This window comes from Prionailurus viverrinus, chromosome D3 (assembly GCF_022837055.1).
Source record: "Prionailurus viverrinus isolate Anna chromosome D3, UM_Priviv_1.0, whole genome shotgun sequence".
Classification (NCBI taxonomy): domain Eukaryota; kingdom Metazoa; phylum Chordata; class Mammalia; order Carnivora; family Felidae; genus Prionailurus; species Prionailurus viverrinus.
Genome location: NC_062572.1, coordinates 74,785,543 through 74,800,245, shown reverse-complemented (window position 1 = coordinate 74,800,245; position 14,703 = coordinate 74,785,543). Strand labels below are relative to the sequence as shown.

The 14,703-nt window shown below is 36.5% G+C and overlaps 1 protein-coding gene across 5 annotated transcripts in view; it reads right to left on the bottom strand.

Moving 5' to 3' along the window:
- CD3H18orf54 (chromosome D3 C18orf54 homolog) overlaps window positions 1–14,695 on the bottom strand; it is a 50,279-nt gene extending 35,584 nt beyond the window's left edge. For 2 of the 5 annotated variants that reach the window (XM_047826712.1, XM_047826716.1), the window contains exons 1-6: window positions 14,614–14,695; window positions 13,875–13,970; window positions 11,182–11,507; window positions 9,309–10,097; window positions 8,844–8,994; window positions 5,566–5,668 (exon numbers count right to left, since the gene is read on the bottom strand). In XM_047826712.1, coding sequence (XP_047682668.1) covers window positions 5,566–5,668; window positions 8,844–8,994; window positions 9,309–10,097; window positions 11,182–11,464 — 1,326 coding nt within the window. In that variant the 5' untranslated portion in view covers window positions 11,465–11,507; window positions 13,875–13,970; window positions 14,614–14,695. The other 3 variants (XM_047826714.1, XM_047826715.1, XM_047826713.1) reach the window with 3 other exon arrangements.
- Window positions 14,696–14,703: the final 8 nt, after the last annotated feature.

The following is a 14,703-nucleotide window of genomic DNA, read 5'->3' as shown; positions in this document are numbered from 1 at the left end:
CAACCGATCTTACCTGCAACCAAAGAAGGCAGCAGCACTAAATAAAATGATCAGGATTCTTTTAAGAGAATCCATAAGGGATATTTTTTAAAACTTTTTTTCAAGTCTTCTTACCAACCTATTATTTTTATATTTTTCAAATGAGCTGCTGTGTCCTGGTAGCTACCACATAATAATATATTTCAGTATAGACAATATAACTGACATACTATTTAAACTTCAAGTCTAGAGGAAGATGTTGACAAGCACAAGAATATTAGAAATAGAATCTCATTAGTGAAGAGGTTCAAAGTTAAGCACGCTCTCCACAACTACATGAACAGAGTATAAGAAATGGGATATAGAAATGTAAAATGGTGCATCTGCTGTGGAAAACAGTATGGCAATTCTTCAAAAAATTAAACACAGAATTACCCTATGATCCCCTTCTGCCTATATAGGTAGAAGAAATAAAAGTACAGACTCAAAACAGATTATTTATACACCCATATTTATAGCAGCATTATTCACAATAGCCAAAAAGTGGAAACAACCCAAGTATCCATCACAGATGAATGGGTAAACAAAACATGGTGCATACAATGAAGTATTATTCAGTCTAAGAAAGGAAGGAAATTTTGACATATGATACAACATGGATGAACCTTGAAGACATTAGGTTAAGGGAAATAAGCCAGTCACCAAAAGACAGATACTGTATGGCTCTTACATGATGCCATGGACTGAACTGTACCCCTCCCAACAAAAATTCATGTTGAAGCCCTAACCTCAAATGCAGCTATATTTGGATATAGGGCCATAAGGAAGTAATTAAGGTTAAATGAGGTCATACGGGTAGGGCCCACATACCACAGGATTAGTGTCCTTCTAATAAAAGACACCTGACAGCTCAAGGAAAGGCCATGGAAGGACACTGTGAGAAAGCAGCTGCCTACAAGCAAGGAAGAGAGCCTTCACCACAAACAGAATCAGCTAGCCCTTTAATCTTAGATCCAGCTAGAACCTTGATCTTAGATTCCCCAAACTGCAGAACTGTGAGAAATAAATTTCTACTGTTTAAGCCACCCAGGCTAAAGTATTTTGTTATCACAGCCGACTAATAAAACACGTAAGGTTCCTAGAGTAGTCAAATTCATAGAGACAGAAAGCAGAATGGTGCTAGCCAGAGGCGGGGCAAAAGAGGAACGGGGAGTTAGTATTTAATGAGTATAGTTTCAGTTGGGGAAGATGAAGAAGTTCTACACATGGACAGTGGTGATGGCTGCACAACAATGTGAAGGTACTTACTGCATAGAACTGTACACTTAAAAATGGTTAAAATAGTAAATATTATGTTACACATATTTCACCAAAATTTAAAAAATAAAGAAAAATAGGGACGCCTGGGTGGCTCAGTTGGTTAAGCTTCCATCTTTGGCTCAGGTCAAGATCTCACAGTTCATAAGTTTGAGAGCCCCGCATCAGGCTCTCTGCTATCAGTGTAGAGCCTGGAGCCTGCTTCAGATCCTCTGTTCCCCCTCCTTTGCCCCTCCCTCACTCATGCTCACACCTGCTTATACACTCTCTCTCAAAAATAAACAAATATTTTAAAAAGTGATAAAAATAAAGAAAAATAAACAAGGATTATGGATTCAATTAGCCTTATCCTCCTGACTCTTATAGACAGACCTGAGGCATTATCTCTAAGTTACGTGCATTCAGCCACTGCCTTAAAAAAATAAACATTAAAAAAAAATTTTTTTTTCTAGTTGCCTGATGCCAACCATAAGGGTTACAAAAGCCTGGAGTGGATTTTTCATGCAAACTAGTGATCAGAGTTCCAAAAAGAAAACTATGAAACACATTATACAAACTATTTGTGCAATTCACTAATGAATATTTAATAAATGTTGGTATGTCTGATAGAATTTGTCCTGAGACTCGTCATTAAAACTTGAGTGAATGTCTTGGAGTATATCTTTTTTGTGTAGCTCTCTCAGAACTATAGTAATGTTTCACATATTCAAAAAACAATTTAAACCAAATAGAATGTGGTTTAAACCCAGTAAGTACAATAAAAATTAACAACCTAACAGTATTACAATTGAACAACATGAACACACTGAAGGGTTGGGAAGAAAATAATTAACCAAGGTAACTTTGGAAAACAGTAATTTGACTGGATATTGTAAGGCTAAAGATAAAAAGAACTATACATAAATAATGTGATCTAGTTAGTAAATTCGTTCCTTACAGGGATATGGATTAGCAATTGTCAAACTATATGTATGCTAAGAATGAACGAATAGTTAAGAGACTATGGATAATAATAGGATTCTTACCAGTGGAGAAAGAAGTTACAAATAAGTAACAAGAAAGGCTTAAAATAAGCCATGCAGGACTGAACTGGAGTCAAAGGTATAAGTATAAACTCACGATTTTATACATACATATAAACTATGACACATATACAAATACAGAAATATAGATGTGCATGTGTGCACAGTCTCAAAATATCTCCAACGTTTATTAATTACAAGAGGAAACTGTAATTTTACTAAAGAGACAGCCAGTAGACACCAAGTGTTCAAGGTTAACATCACCAAGTATTAACATAACTGTGTATATTAATATATTATTCACATATTGCCATGGACTGAATGTTTGTGTTCCCCTAAAATTCTTATGTTGAAGTCTAATCCCAATGTGATGGTATTTGGAGAATGGACTTTAGTGAAGTAATTAGGTCATAAGGGTGGAGCCTTCATGAATGCGATCAGTGCCCTGATCCAAGAGACACAAGAGGGCTTGTTTCCTCCCTGTTCTCTGCCATGGGAAATTATGTGGAGAAGATGGCATCCTGGGAAGCAGGACCTCACCAGACACCTTGATCTTGGACTGCTCAGCCAACAGAAATAAATGTGTGTTGTTTAAGCCACCATGTCTATGGCATATTTATTAAAGTAGCCCAACTAAGACACATTATCAGACACAAATCAATGATATCAATGTAACATGAACCCTCTGATATGATGCACTGAGAAGGGCATAGCATGATTCCTATTGCATTCTTGCCAAAATGCATAACCTCATTCTGATCATGAGAAAACGTCAGACAAACCCAAACTGAGGAACTATCAACAAAATAACCAACCAGTACTCTTCAAAAGTGTCAAGATCATGACAGACAAGGGAAGACTGAGGAACTACCACAGACTGATGTAGATTAATGAAAACTGACAATTGGGGGCACCTGGATGGCTCAGTTAGACATCTGACTTCGGTTCAGGTCATGATCTCATGGTTTGTGAGTTCAAGCCCCACATCAGGCTCTGTGCTGACAGCTCAGAGCCTGGAGCCTGCTTCAGATTCTGTGTGTGTGTTTCTCTCTGCCCCTCCCCTGCTCGTGCTCTCTCTCAAAAATAAACATTTAAAAAAAAATTTTTTTAAGACCATTTTAAAAGGAATCATGACAATTAAATGCAATGTTGAATCCTGGAATAGGACACTGGTAGAGAAACTAGTGAAATTAGAGTAAGGTCTATAGTTTAGATAACAAAATTATACCTAAGTTAATTCCCTGTCTGTGATCATTATACTACAGTATATGAGATGATAGCATTAGGGAAGCTGAAAGTATGGCGACAGGAATTTTGGGTGCATCTAAAATTATTAAAAACAAAACAAAAACACCCTGGTAGTGAGATTGTGTGTGTACTGGCAGGGGAAAAGGGACCACTGATTAGTATTTAACATTCATTCATCTCAAACTTAAAAGAACTTCTACAAATTTGTTCTTCTACTAGTGCTTTTTACCTAAGTAAATGGCATCACCCAATCTTTTAGCTGCTTGGCTCAAACATCTTAAATTCATTCTTTGAATTCTATCTCCATCCTACTAGGTCTATCTTCAAAATATATGCCAAGTCTACCCATTTCTGACTACGTCCAATGTACCCACCCTAAGCCAATCCTATCCCAAAAGACTGAAAAAGTCTCCTAACTAGGTTCCCTGCTCCTTCACCAGCTCCTTTTAAGTCTATGCTCCATATAGCTGCCATTTTATATTTTAGAATGTAGATCTCATCATTTCATGCTTCCACTCAAAACACTCCAGTGACTTCTCATCTCACCTAAATATAACATAAAAATCTTCATTCCATCACTTGTAAGATGCTACACGCTCTGGTTCCTGGTTATCTCTCCATCTTACCATCCTTCTCTTGTTCATTCTGACTGAGCTACACTACTAGAGTCTGATATTTCTTAAACATGCCAAATACAATTCTGCCTTGGGGTTTCTGCAATTACTATTACTTTTACATGTAAAGTTATTTCCTCAGGAATATCTGGCTTATTCACTCATTTTAGATTTTTGCTCAAGTATCACCTCAACAGAGAGATCATTCCTGACTACCCTATCTAAAATTGTACCTGTATTTTCCTATCCCAGCTAATGTTTCTTTATAATACTTACAGTACTCCCTTATATGTCACATACTATATATTTGTTTAGTTTGTCTCTCCAAGTGGAATAAAAAATCCAAGACACAAGGATTTCCTCCCTCTTATTCACTACTGGGGAGACAGTTCCTAAAGAAGTGCTTGGCCCTCAAACATTTATCAAATAAATATTTAATAATTAAGCTTCACTTACCCAACATCTGCTATAGTATCTTACACAAAGTTCTAAGATCAAACATATTATGAAAGTCTCTATTTTCTCTAGTAAATTTCATTGAAGGAACTCAGTTTACTAAATTTTTCAGTTAATTTTTGAGTGTTCAACCTCCCAAATCTTCCAGATTTTAAGATCCCAAAAGTATGGTTTCAATATTTAACAGCCATAGCTGTATTTCTATGTCAAATTATATATAATTCCTTACGTGCATACATACACATTATTTTTTATTGTAGGGTTACATGCAAGATGCACATATGTTGATTTTGCAAAATTGGGTAATAATTTTCCTATTTTAAATTATAGAGATTTATGTGGCCCCTGGGTGGCTTAGTCAGTTAAGCATCTGACTTTAGCTCAGGCCATGATTTCATAGTTTGTGGGCTCGAACCCCACGTCGGGCTCTGTGCTGACAGCTCAGAGCCTGGAGCCTGCTTCAAATTGTGTCTCCCTCTCTCTGCTCCTCTCTCCCTCCCTCCTCCCTCTCTTTCTCAAAAATAAACATTAAAAAAATTTTCTTTAATTAAAGAGGTCTATAATTTTTTCTTAGTTAGAAACACAACTCTCAATAATCAACCATCCTATGGGAAAATATAACTTACTTTATAATGGTATGCTTTATACATTGTCGAAAAAAACCCAAAAACAAACAAACAAACAAAAACATAATTTAAGCTCTCTGTAGCATTCAATCCCAGGTCCCTCTACTTTAAAATACTAAAATAAAATTATGAATAATTCTAGGAGTGATGCTTTTATGCATTTATGTTGAGGAAGAGGGGATTTGAATCTTTTTTTTGTTTTGTTTTTTAACAACTCAGAAATTAAAATCTGTAGTCATAAATCCTTTTAATAAGTTAAAAAAATCCTCTTTTAAGAAGTTAAAAAGATTTAATTTCACCCACCTGATTATCATTATTTAAAAAATCTTCGAGGAACCCTTTAGTACACTTTGCCCTTGAAGTTTGTTGAGGATTATCATCAGAGTTAACAGGAACAGGAGATTTGCTAAATAGGATTTAAGGATACAAGAAAGTAATTAAGTTCCCAATTTATAGAAATTAGTCTATAACTGAATGGTTATCATTTAAATACAAATAATCACCAAGAAACAACCATTGCGAATACAATTCATATTGATTTTGCTTGGTGATTCCCTATCTCCCTAAACTGATATTAGAATCTCACCCTCCCTATCTCCTTGTTTCTCCTTTAGAGCTTTTTTTTTTTTAATATATATTTTTTAAGCTTATTTATTTTTGAGAGAGAGAAAGAGGGAGAGAGAGCACGTGCGTGCCAACAAGTGTGAGCAGGGGAGGAGCAGAGAGAGAGGGAGACACAGAATCCGAAGCAGGCTCCAGGGTATGAGCTGCCAGGACAGAGCCCAACAAGGGGCTCCAACTCCTGAACTGTGAGATTGTGACCTGAGCTGAAGTCGGAGGCTTAACAGACTGAGCCACCCAGGTGCCCCTCTCCTTTAAAGCTTTAAGAAAAAACTATCAAGTAAAAACATTAGTCCTCAAACAAATAAGCCTTGAACTATGGCTACACTCCAAAAGCTCATTTGTGTGAAATAAGCAGTACATTTTTCCAAATAAACAGTTAGTTACCCAATGATAATAAAAACCCCCACAGATATATGAGTTTCTACTGGGATGATAGTTACATGCTCTTCCACGTCAAAGCAACAGGTCCTGCCCTCCAGAACAGGCATTAATAAAGAGGACAGATTATAGTAGGAAAAAGATCAATTGTGAAATTAAAACTCCTGAGTTCAAACCTCAATCCCACTCACTATGTGACTTTATATAATTTATCTACCTAAACTTCAGTTTTACATTAGTAGTCCCACTTATCTCACAGAAGTATTGCATAAATTAACTCTATGTACCTGGCACAATAAATATTAGTTTCTTTCTTGATGTTTCAAGGGACAGTAGGGCAACCCCAGCAAAAGTCAGAATTCTCCCAAAACAAATTCTATTAGTCACAGAGAACAAAGTCATTCTTTCTTATTTATATATCAACATAAAATGTGTTTCTAACTCAAGTAATCAGATATCTAAGAATCTTTCCCTAACATATAAATGTCACAATTCTAATTTTTTATTAATAATTAGCAGCACTTCATTATTGACTCCTTTGATTTGTAACTTACTAGGAGGTTTTTCTTACTCCCATGTAGTCTTTTCTCACATTCTTTACCAAAGGAGTTTGCACATCCATCTACCACCATCAAAAAGCATTTACCAGATTACTGAAGATGGGTGTGGGATACATAAGAATTCATTATACTATTCTTCTACTTTTGTATTTCTTGGAAATTTTCCATTATAAAAATGTTAAACAAATTAAAAAAAGCAGTTATCTGATTTTGGTTGTGTTCTACCTTTCAGTATACTACCTTGACTACTTCCTAGTCAATTTTTGTTTTGATGGTAGATTGACAATAATTTGTCAACACCATACTAAGGTCAGGTCTATTCCTTCTGACAATCCATCATTCATTTTATGTACAAACATACCCATCACAATATGAATTCAATCTTCCAGAAGTCAACTTCTATATGCAAGGTACTGGGCCAAACCAACAATTATAATAATAATTATACAAGCATAAATTATAGTATCTAATTACATAATACACTAAAAGCATTCAAAATTTTATTCTTAAACACCTCTGATACTATTTGCTCACCCATTCTTGTTGGTTGCAATTGAAAGTAAAGTATTATAGCTATGGTACTTTACAATTACCAAGACCAACTGACAAGAAAATAAGAAATTAGAAAAAAAGTTTAAGAATTAAGTGAGCTAATTATTAACCCAAGTTTCAAAAAATAAAGATACTATTGAAGCAACAATTGAGAAATGAAGCTAAATGAGGAAAAAAAATATTCTGGATAATTATCACCACTATTAACAATTTACAAGACAGCTCATCATAAGTCAGAAATTGTCCTAAGTACCTTATATTCTCTACTCAAATGAATCCTCACAACAACCCCAAGTAGAGAATTTATATAAGGTCTTGTACAAAGCAGTTTAACTTGTATAAGGTGTCAGCAAAGACAAAAAAAGTAACAGAGCTACGATTCCAAACCAGAATTATAGTAAGTGTCCATATTAAAAAAAAAAAATAAGATGTTCAACTGAGAAGTGATCAAAAAATGGATCCAGCAATTAACAGACTCTGTCTATAACAGAGTATGACAGAATGAAAGTTTAGACAACAGAAGATAATAAATTATCAGAGCGTAAGGCAGGATACAGGGTTACCAAGAATGCATTTCTTATGAGTTCAGACAATAATATCACTAAGGAAAAAAGCTTTCCTACCTAAGCTCAATTCTTACTCCACACCCACCTTCATAGGTATCAATGTAAACAGTTTAAATTATTCTGAGAAACCATGTTGTAACAAGGTTAAGCACACAAATAAAAACAATATTAGAAACTACAAAAATGTATTACAATAGACCATACCAAAACACCACCACTGTTTAAGAAAAATAACGACTAAGAGAAAATAAAATGTAAATGAAAAAAATGGATAACTGCATAACTCCGTATATGGAAAGAATATAGAGGGAGAAAAAACTTAAAAGTAAAAAGAAAACAACAAGAATTTCATAGCATTCCTCCATCTGCAAAATAGGTTGCTTTTGGTTGTGATTTTTCACCAGTAAAATCAGTATTTTACGGTGTAACAAAAAAAACACATAGAGAAGACAAAAGTTGTATAATGTGCCTAAGGTTATGCAACATTACACCATCTTGTGGTAACAACTGAAAAATGCAATTCAAAGAAACAACACAAAGGCAACATTCTATAGAATTAACATGTCACTATAATTGTCAATTATCACAGAGTTATGTAAAAAATAAACTAACTGGGGCGCCTGGGTGGCTCAGTCAGTTAAGCATCTGACTTCAGCTCAGGTCATGATTTCACAGCTCGTGAGTTCAAGCCCCACATCCGGCTCCGTGCTGACAACTCAGAGCCTGGAGCCTGGTTCAGATTCTGTGTCTCCCTCTCTCTCTGTGCACGTCCCCTGTTCTGGCTGTCTCTCTCAAAAATAAACATTGAAAAAAATTTGTTAAATAAATTAAATAAATTAACTGTTCACATGACATTTTTCACTTGGAGAACTAAAAACTTTTTCCATTGTAACTTACGTACAAAGTAACAGGGATATTTTCCCATGATCTTTCTGCTTCAAGTTTATCTAATGAACAAGGACTATCATCCTTTTTCTTAGACTTCGGTAACTCTTCAGCACAATGCTCTAGATTTCTCTTGGCCTTCAGGATAAGCAATTCAATTTTGTCACCTAATTTAAAAGATTAAATTAATTCAAGAAAAAAAGTAAATGCAGAGCACAACAAAATCTCAAAGGCAACAAACAAGAATTCAGATAATTTAGAATATACACACATCTGTAACAAATTTTTTAATGACATTTCAAAGGAAAAAAGGGGAGAAGAGACATTTTCTAGGCACAAAATGATACATAAATGAAGACCATCATGTGTTCAAGATTTATCATCTGTTCATTACATCAAGAATGTAACATAAAAGCTCCTAGACATTAGGTCAAACTTATAGCACTTTCTTTGGTTCTTAAAAATAAAACAAAACAATTACCACTGAATGGCTTTTTGCTTTGTCCTGGGAGAACTGGATTCTCACATTGACACTGGCTATGTTGAGAATCACATTTACATTCATTAATCAATCCTTTATCATCATTCAAGGAATCTGAAATGTTTGAGGGTTCAAAAGAATATTCAAAACAATCTAATTTATTCATAAGTCGAGAAGTTCTTTGTGCCTGGTAACTATGTCTAGGGGAACACCGATCTTCTTTAAATATTTTATATATCCTTTGACTATTTGTATCAGGTAGCAAGTCTTGATGGTGGAGCCACACTGGGTAGGTGAAATCAGGTATACTAGTTATCCCTGAAACATTAAGGTCCGATTTCTGGCTAGTGAGCCATCTTGGGTAATTCTTTTCAAGATTGTGTTCTGAACTGTCCTCGAAAGACAATTTCTTGGGAAAAGGTAAAGATGGTTCAGAAACGCATTTATTAGTCTTACTCACAAGTTTTGGGTTTTTCAGCCTACCACATTGCTTTCCATTTATATTTGTGTATACAACGGGAGTAACTAAGTTATCCTTGCACATGGGAGTGGAGGGTTCTTGAAAATTTGTATTCTTCTCAGTATCTGATGAACTCAGTCTTCCAATGCATTTCTTCTTTTTCTTGCTAATTCGATGATTTGATCCAACATAAGCAAAAGAAAATGATCCATCTGCTGGAAGTTTTAACAGATCATCAGTTGTTAGGCTAATGGAGTCTATGTCATTAACAGTCTCTCTTCTACAGGATAAGGACAAGGAGCTTTTTTTGTGATCAACATTTTCAAAAGCTGAAAAACAAAGCATAGTTCTGTTTATTTCCCACAATCACATACAACAATAGTTCATTACATTAACAGTAAATGAGAATTAAGAATTTGTCATTTTTGCTGCTTCCCTTTATCTTCACTAAAGTTTGATTAAAAGTATAAATAGTATAGGTTGATGAAATACAATGTGTTTTCTCACATCTCTTCAATTTGTTTTAACTAAGTTGTACATTTTTTTCTCCAACCTGTAAGTTTTCCCTTGTTCTTTATTTACTGTTTAACCTTTTTTCATCTAGACCTATCCAGTGCACTAATACACTCATATTATTATTAGTCACTTGACACTGGCTGCAACATAGAAGAAAAATATGCTATTAAACTATGTGGAAAAATAATTTGCTTTCTGCCAATTAAGCCTGCAACAGCATTAACACAAAAAGAATAGCTGTCCTAACAGTCTTCTGGAATATATATTGCTCACATACTTCTAACAGTTGAATGAAAAATTTTTCCATACTAGGGCTATTCCATAAGTCTTCAGTAAAGTGTTAACTGGGTTATCAATAGATGCATTTTCCAAAGTTGTCTTCATGGGAACTGCATCAAGGAAAAACTCTTAACATCTTATATTATTGTCCTATAGAATACAGATCAGGAAGACAGACAGAGTCTTATCACGTCAACTGGGATTAATCAAGTATAAATTCAGAAAGACTGAGATTTATCTGAAGTCATCAAGCTAGTTAATGAAACCTAGAACCACCATGTCAATGCTCTTTCCATTATGCTAAAATAAAATGGCTTAAGGGTTTAGGATCAACCACCTGCTATTATTAGTCACATTCATCAGCTTCCCCTCCAAGGTCACAAGAAGATCTTAGCTGAAAATTCTTGAGAACCAGAGAATTACAGAATTATTTAAGAAAAATATCCAGACCTCCATATTACAGAAGTCATTTCTACCCCAAAGGAAAAAAAAAAAAAAGTGTCTAGTTTTTCAAGGCTACAACACATCTTTCAAATGCATTATTTAAATCAGTGGGGGGTAACACACACACACACACACACACACACACACACACACACACACAAAATAAAAGCATACCATTGTTTGGTTTACAAATATAGTTGGAGAATTCTGGCATATGAGCAGAACACCTATTGTTGTTAATCTTTCCAGTTTTTGCACCAGGATACATCTGGCTTAAATCAAAATCATCAATATAGGCCTGTAGAGCCTGAGAGGCAGAACTATACAGTTTATCCTTATATTGAAAAGAGCCATCAGAGTTAGAGGAATTGCTACCACTCAGGCTGCAGCTTGCTAGCAGAGAAGATACTGAAGATTCCCGAGAACAAACTCTGTGTTTTGTAATTGATTTTGCCATGGCTTCCTCAAAATGGGTTATTTCTATTCATTTCTCTTAAAAACTGTAATACAAAAACAATAGGTTAAGGTTCCATTAAAGGGAATAGCCATATAGAGAGAAATTACTAAATTTGTAAACTTTTTATAATCTTCTTTAAAGAATAAAATCCATTTCTATAATTTTTAGGCAATACACATTGATTTTCTATATTATAATTATTGTGAATTCCTTCATCATTGATTTAGAAAACATTTATTGAGTACCCACTATGTGCCTGGAATTGTGTACACATAATTATCTGAGAACAGTACCAAGAGAAGAGTACTCACTATTTCAAAGTCCTAAAAACTACTGATGAGCAGTCTTTTCTTATGGGAATAGATTCTATGACATCACAATACCTAACACTCCCCTATACAGACTATTTTTCAATTCATAAGCCTACTATTATACACTGCAGATAGTAGGTGCTCAATAAATTTTTAAAGGCATCAAATGAGGTATTAGAAACAAGAAGCAAGAACAGAATATCCACTTTTAATGTTGTAAATGCCAATATGTAACTTTTGCCAGCCCTTTCCTCGGAAAAAAAACTAAGAACAAAGTAATTAACAGTATTTATTATAAAGAAATAAACCACAAGTTTATTGAGCTAGCAACATGCTCTTTTCCTAAGATAATATCGTTATTGTTAATCATTTTCTCACCTTCATTTTTGGCAATACACTTACCATTTTCACTTCTTATGTTACACAGATTCAACCTACCTCTCTTTTAAAAGAGACTTAGATAATTTGGAAATTGACAACATACTCATCTTAGAATAGTAATAATAGGATCTATTTCAAATAGGATCATTTGAAAAACTAAAATGTAACAAACAGGTGTTACTTCAGTAAGATATGATACTCCTAAAAATTAAATCAGTGGAAATGGATTTTTTTCTGTACTAAAAAGGAAAGATTAATGTCTAGGACTTAACACATGCTATAATGTTATAAAGTTAATATGTTCAACTTTGGGCTACAATTTGGGGAATGTTTAAGTTAGAACAACTTTTAATGTAATCTTAGTAACTATCAAATTTGACTTTAAAATATTGAAAGTTTTCCATTTAAAGAAGAGTAAAACAGCATCCTGCCTCAGCTTTAGAGCATGCATCTGCCTTTGCAGCCACAGAACAGAAGATAACGGTTAATTAGCCTCTCTGATTTCCCTGAATACTGTGATGCTGGTATGCCTCCAAAGAATGGCTAGACTAAGTCAGCTGTGCTCTTTCTTTACCGCTTTCACTAATGATGTTTAAATTTTCTCACGTAAATATGGCTTGACCCAACATTTTCTCCCTTATTCCAACGAAATAAGTCAGAGAAAGACAAACCCCATACAATTTCACTCATATGTGAAATTTAAGAAACAAAACACTCGAACACAGGAGAAGGGATCAAAAAAGGAGAGAGGAAACCAAACCATACGAGACTCTTAAGTACAGAGAACAAACAGGTTTGATGCAGGGAGGTGGGCAGGGAATGGGCTAAATGGGTGATACCCTTAAGGAGGGTACTTGTGGGGTGTGGGTGGCTCAGTCGGTTAAGCCTCCGACTTCAGCTCAGGTCGTGATCTCACAGCTCGAGAGTTCGAGCCCCGCGTCGGGCTCTGTGCTGACAGCTCAGGCCCTGGAGCCTGCTTCGGATTCTGTCTCTGCCTCTCTGTGCCCTCCCCTGCCCGCGATCTGTATCTGTCTGTCTGTCCCTCTCTGTCTCTCAAAAATAAACATAAAAAAAAAAAAAAATTAAGGAAGGTACTTGCTGTGACGATCACTGGGTGTATATGTTAGTGATGAAACACTAAATTCTACACCTGAAACCAACTTACCATATGTTAAACAATCAGAATTTAAATAAAAACTTGAAATAAAAAACAAAACCAAAAACGAACTCCTAAAAGGCAAAGCTGTTGGATTACAGTTCTCAGTAAGTGGGTAACAACATTTATTTTAGTTCATAGGAGGGCAGAAAGAAAAGCCACAATTGAATTCTTCTTGGGGAGAGCTCCCCAAAGTATACAAAAGTAGAATGAACACTTTAACGTTTATTTATTTTTGAGAGAGAGAGAGACAGAGCATGAACGGGGGAGGGGCAGAGAGAGAGGGAGACACAGAATCTGAAACAGGCTCCAGGCTCTGAGCTGTCAGCCCAGAGCCCGATGCGGGTTTCGAACTCACGGACCGTGAGATCGTGACCTGAGCCGAAGTCGGACGCTCAACCGACTGCGCCACCCAGGCGCCCCTAGAATTAACACTTTAATAAACCCCCGTGCACCCATTACCCTGCTTCAAACAATCACCCACACACCCCAACTTTCTATCCGCCCACTTCTCCGCACTTCCACCACAGGATTATTTGGAAGCAAATCCCATGTATTTTACCATTTCTTCCGTAAACACTTCCGTTCCTATCTCCCAAAGGAAATCCATCATTCCGAAGAATGCAATGTTACACGAATGGCCACAAGTTTCAACTACCTTTGATTCAAGAACAGAATGTTCACTGTTAAATACCCAATAGGAACAGCTCGCGCGCAATGAAGAACTCCTAGAAACAACAGCTCTGTGGTTTATGTTTGGACACCGAATTTTGTTTATTCCACAGCTAAACGACAAGAATTAAAGGACCCGGAAAGCGAAGATCGCGGGCATCCCTGCGGGAGAGCATCTTTTCCCCTCTCGACGCGCTGGCTTCAATCCTTCCGCCCTTTACCTAGGAGTCACCCACCCTGCAGGATTCCAGCACCCCCGGCGGTCACAGACAAACACTTCACTTAGCTACTTCCACCCAGAAGTCATTTATTAGGCAGCAGGCGTGAGCCCCACCGGGGCGGACGGCGTTTTTCCGAGGTGACAGCCCCCAAGGCCTAATCCCCCTTCCGCCCCGCCCTCGAGTCTCCAGAAGCCCACGTCAGGGCCCCTCCGTCGCGCTCCGCGACTCCCCCCGCTCGGGAGCCTCCCGCTAAAGACGTTCTCTTCCCACGGGGAATGTCCACTCGCGCCCGCCCTCAGGAGCCGTCCTCCTCTTCCCTCCACGCCACTCTTTCTCTGGTTTCTCCCATGGGCCGTCAAAGGATGGGGCGCCCCTCGAAACTACAGCCCCTTTTCGGACCGAACTCACCGACGAAGTCTCCCAAAGAGATTAAAAAAAAAAAAAACGCACACTTCCACAACTCTCCGCCGAAAGCCTGCGCCTGTTACCGGACGGGAG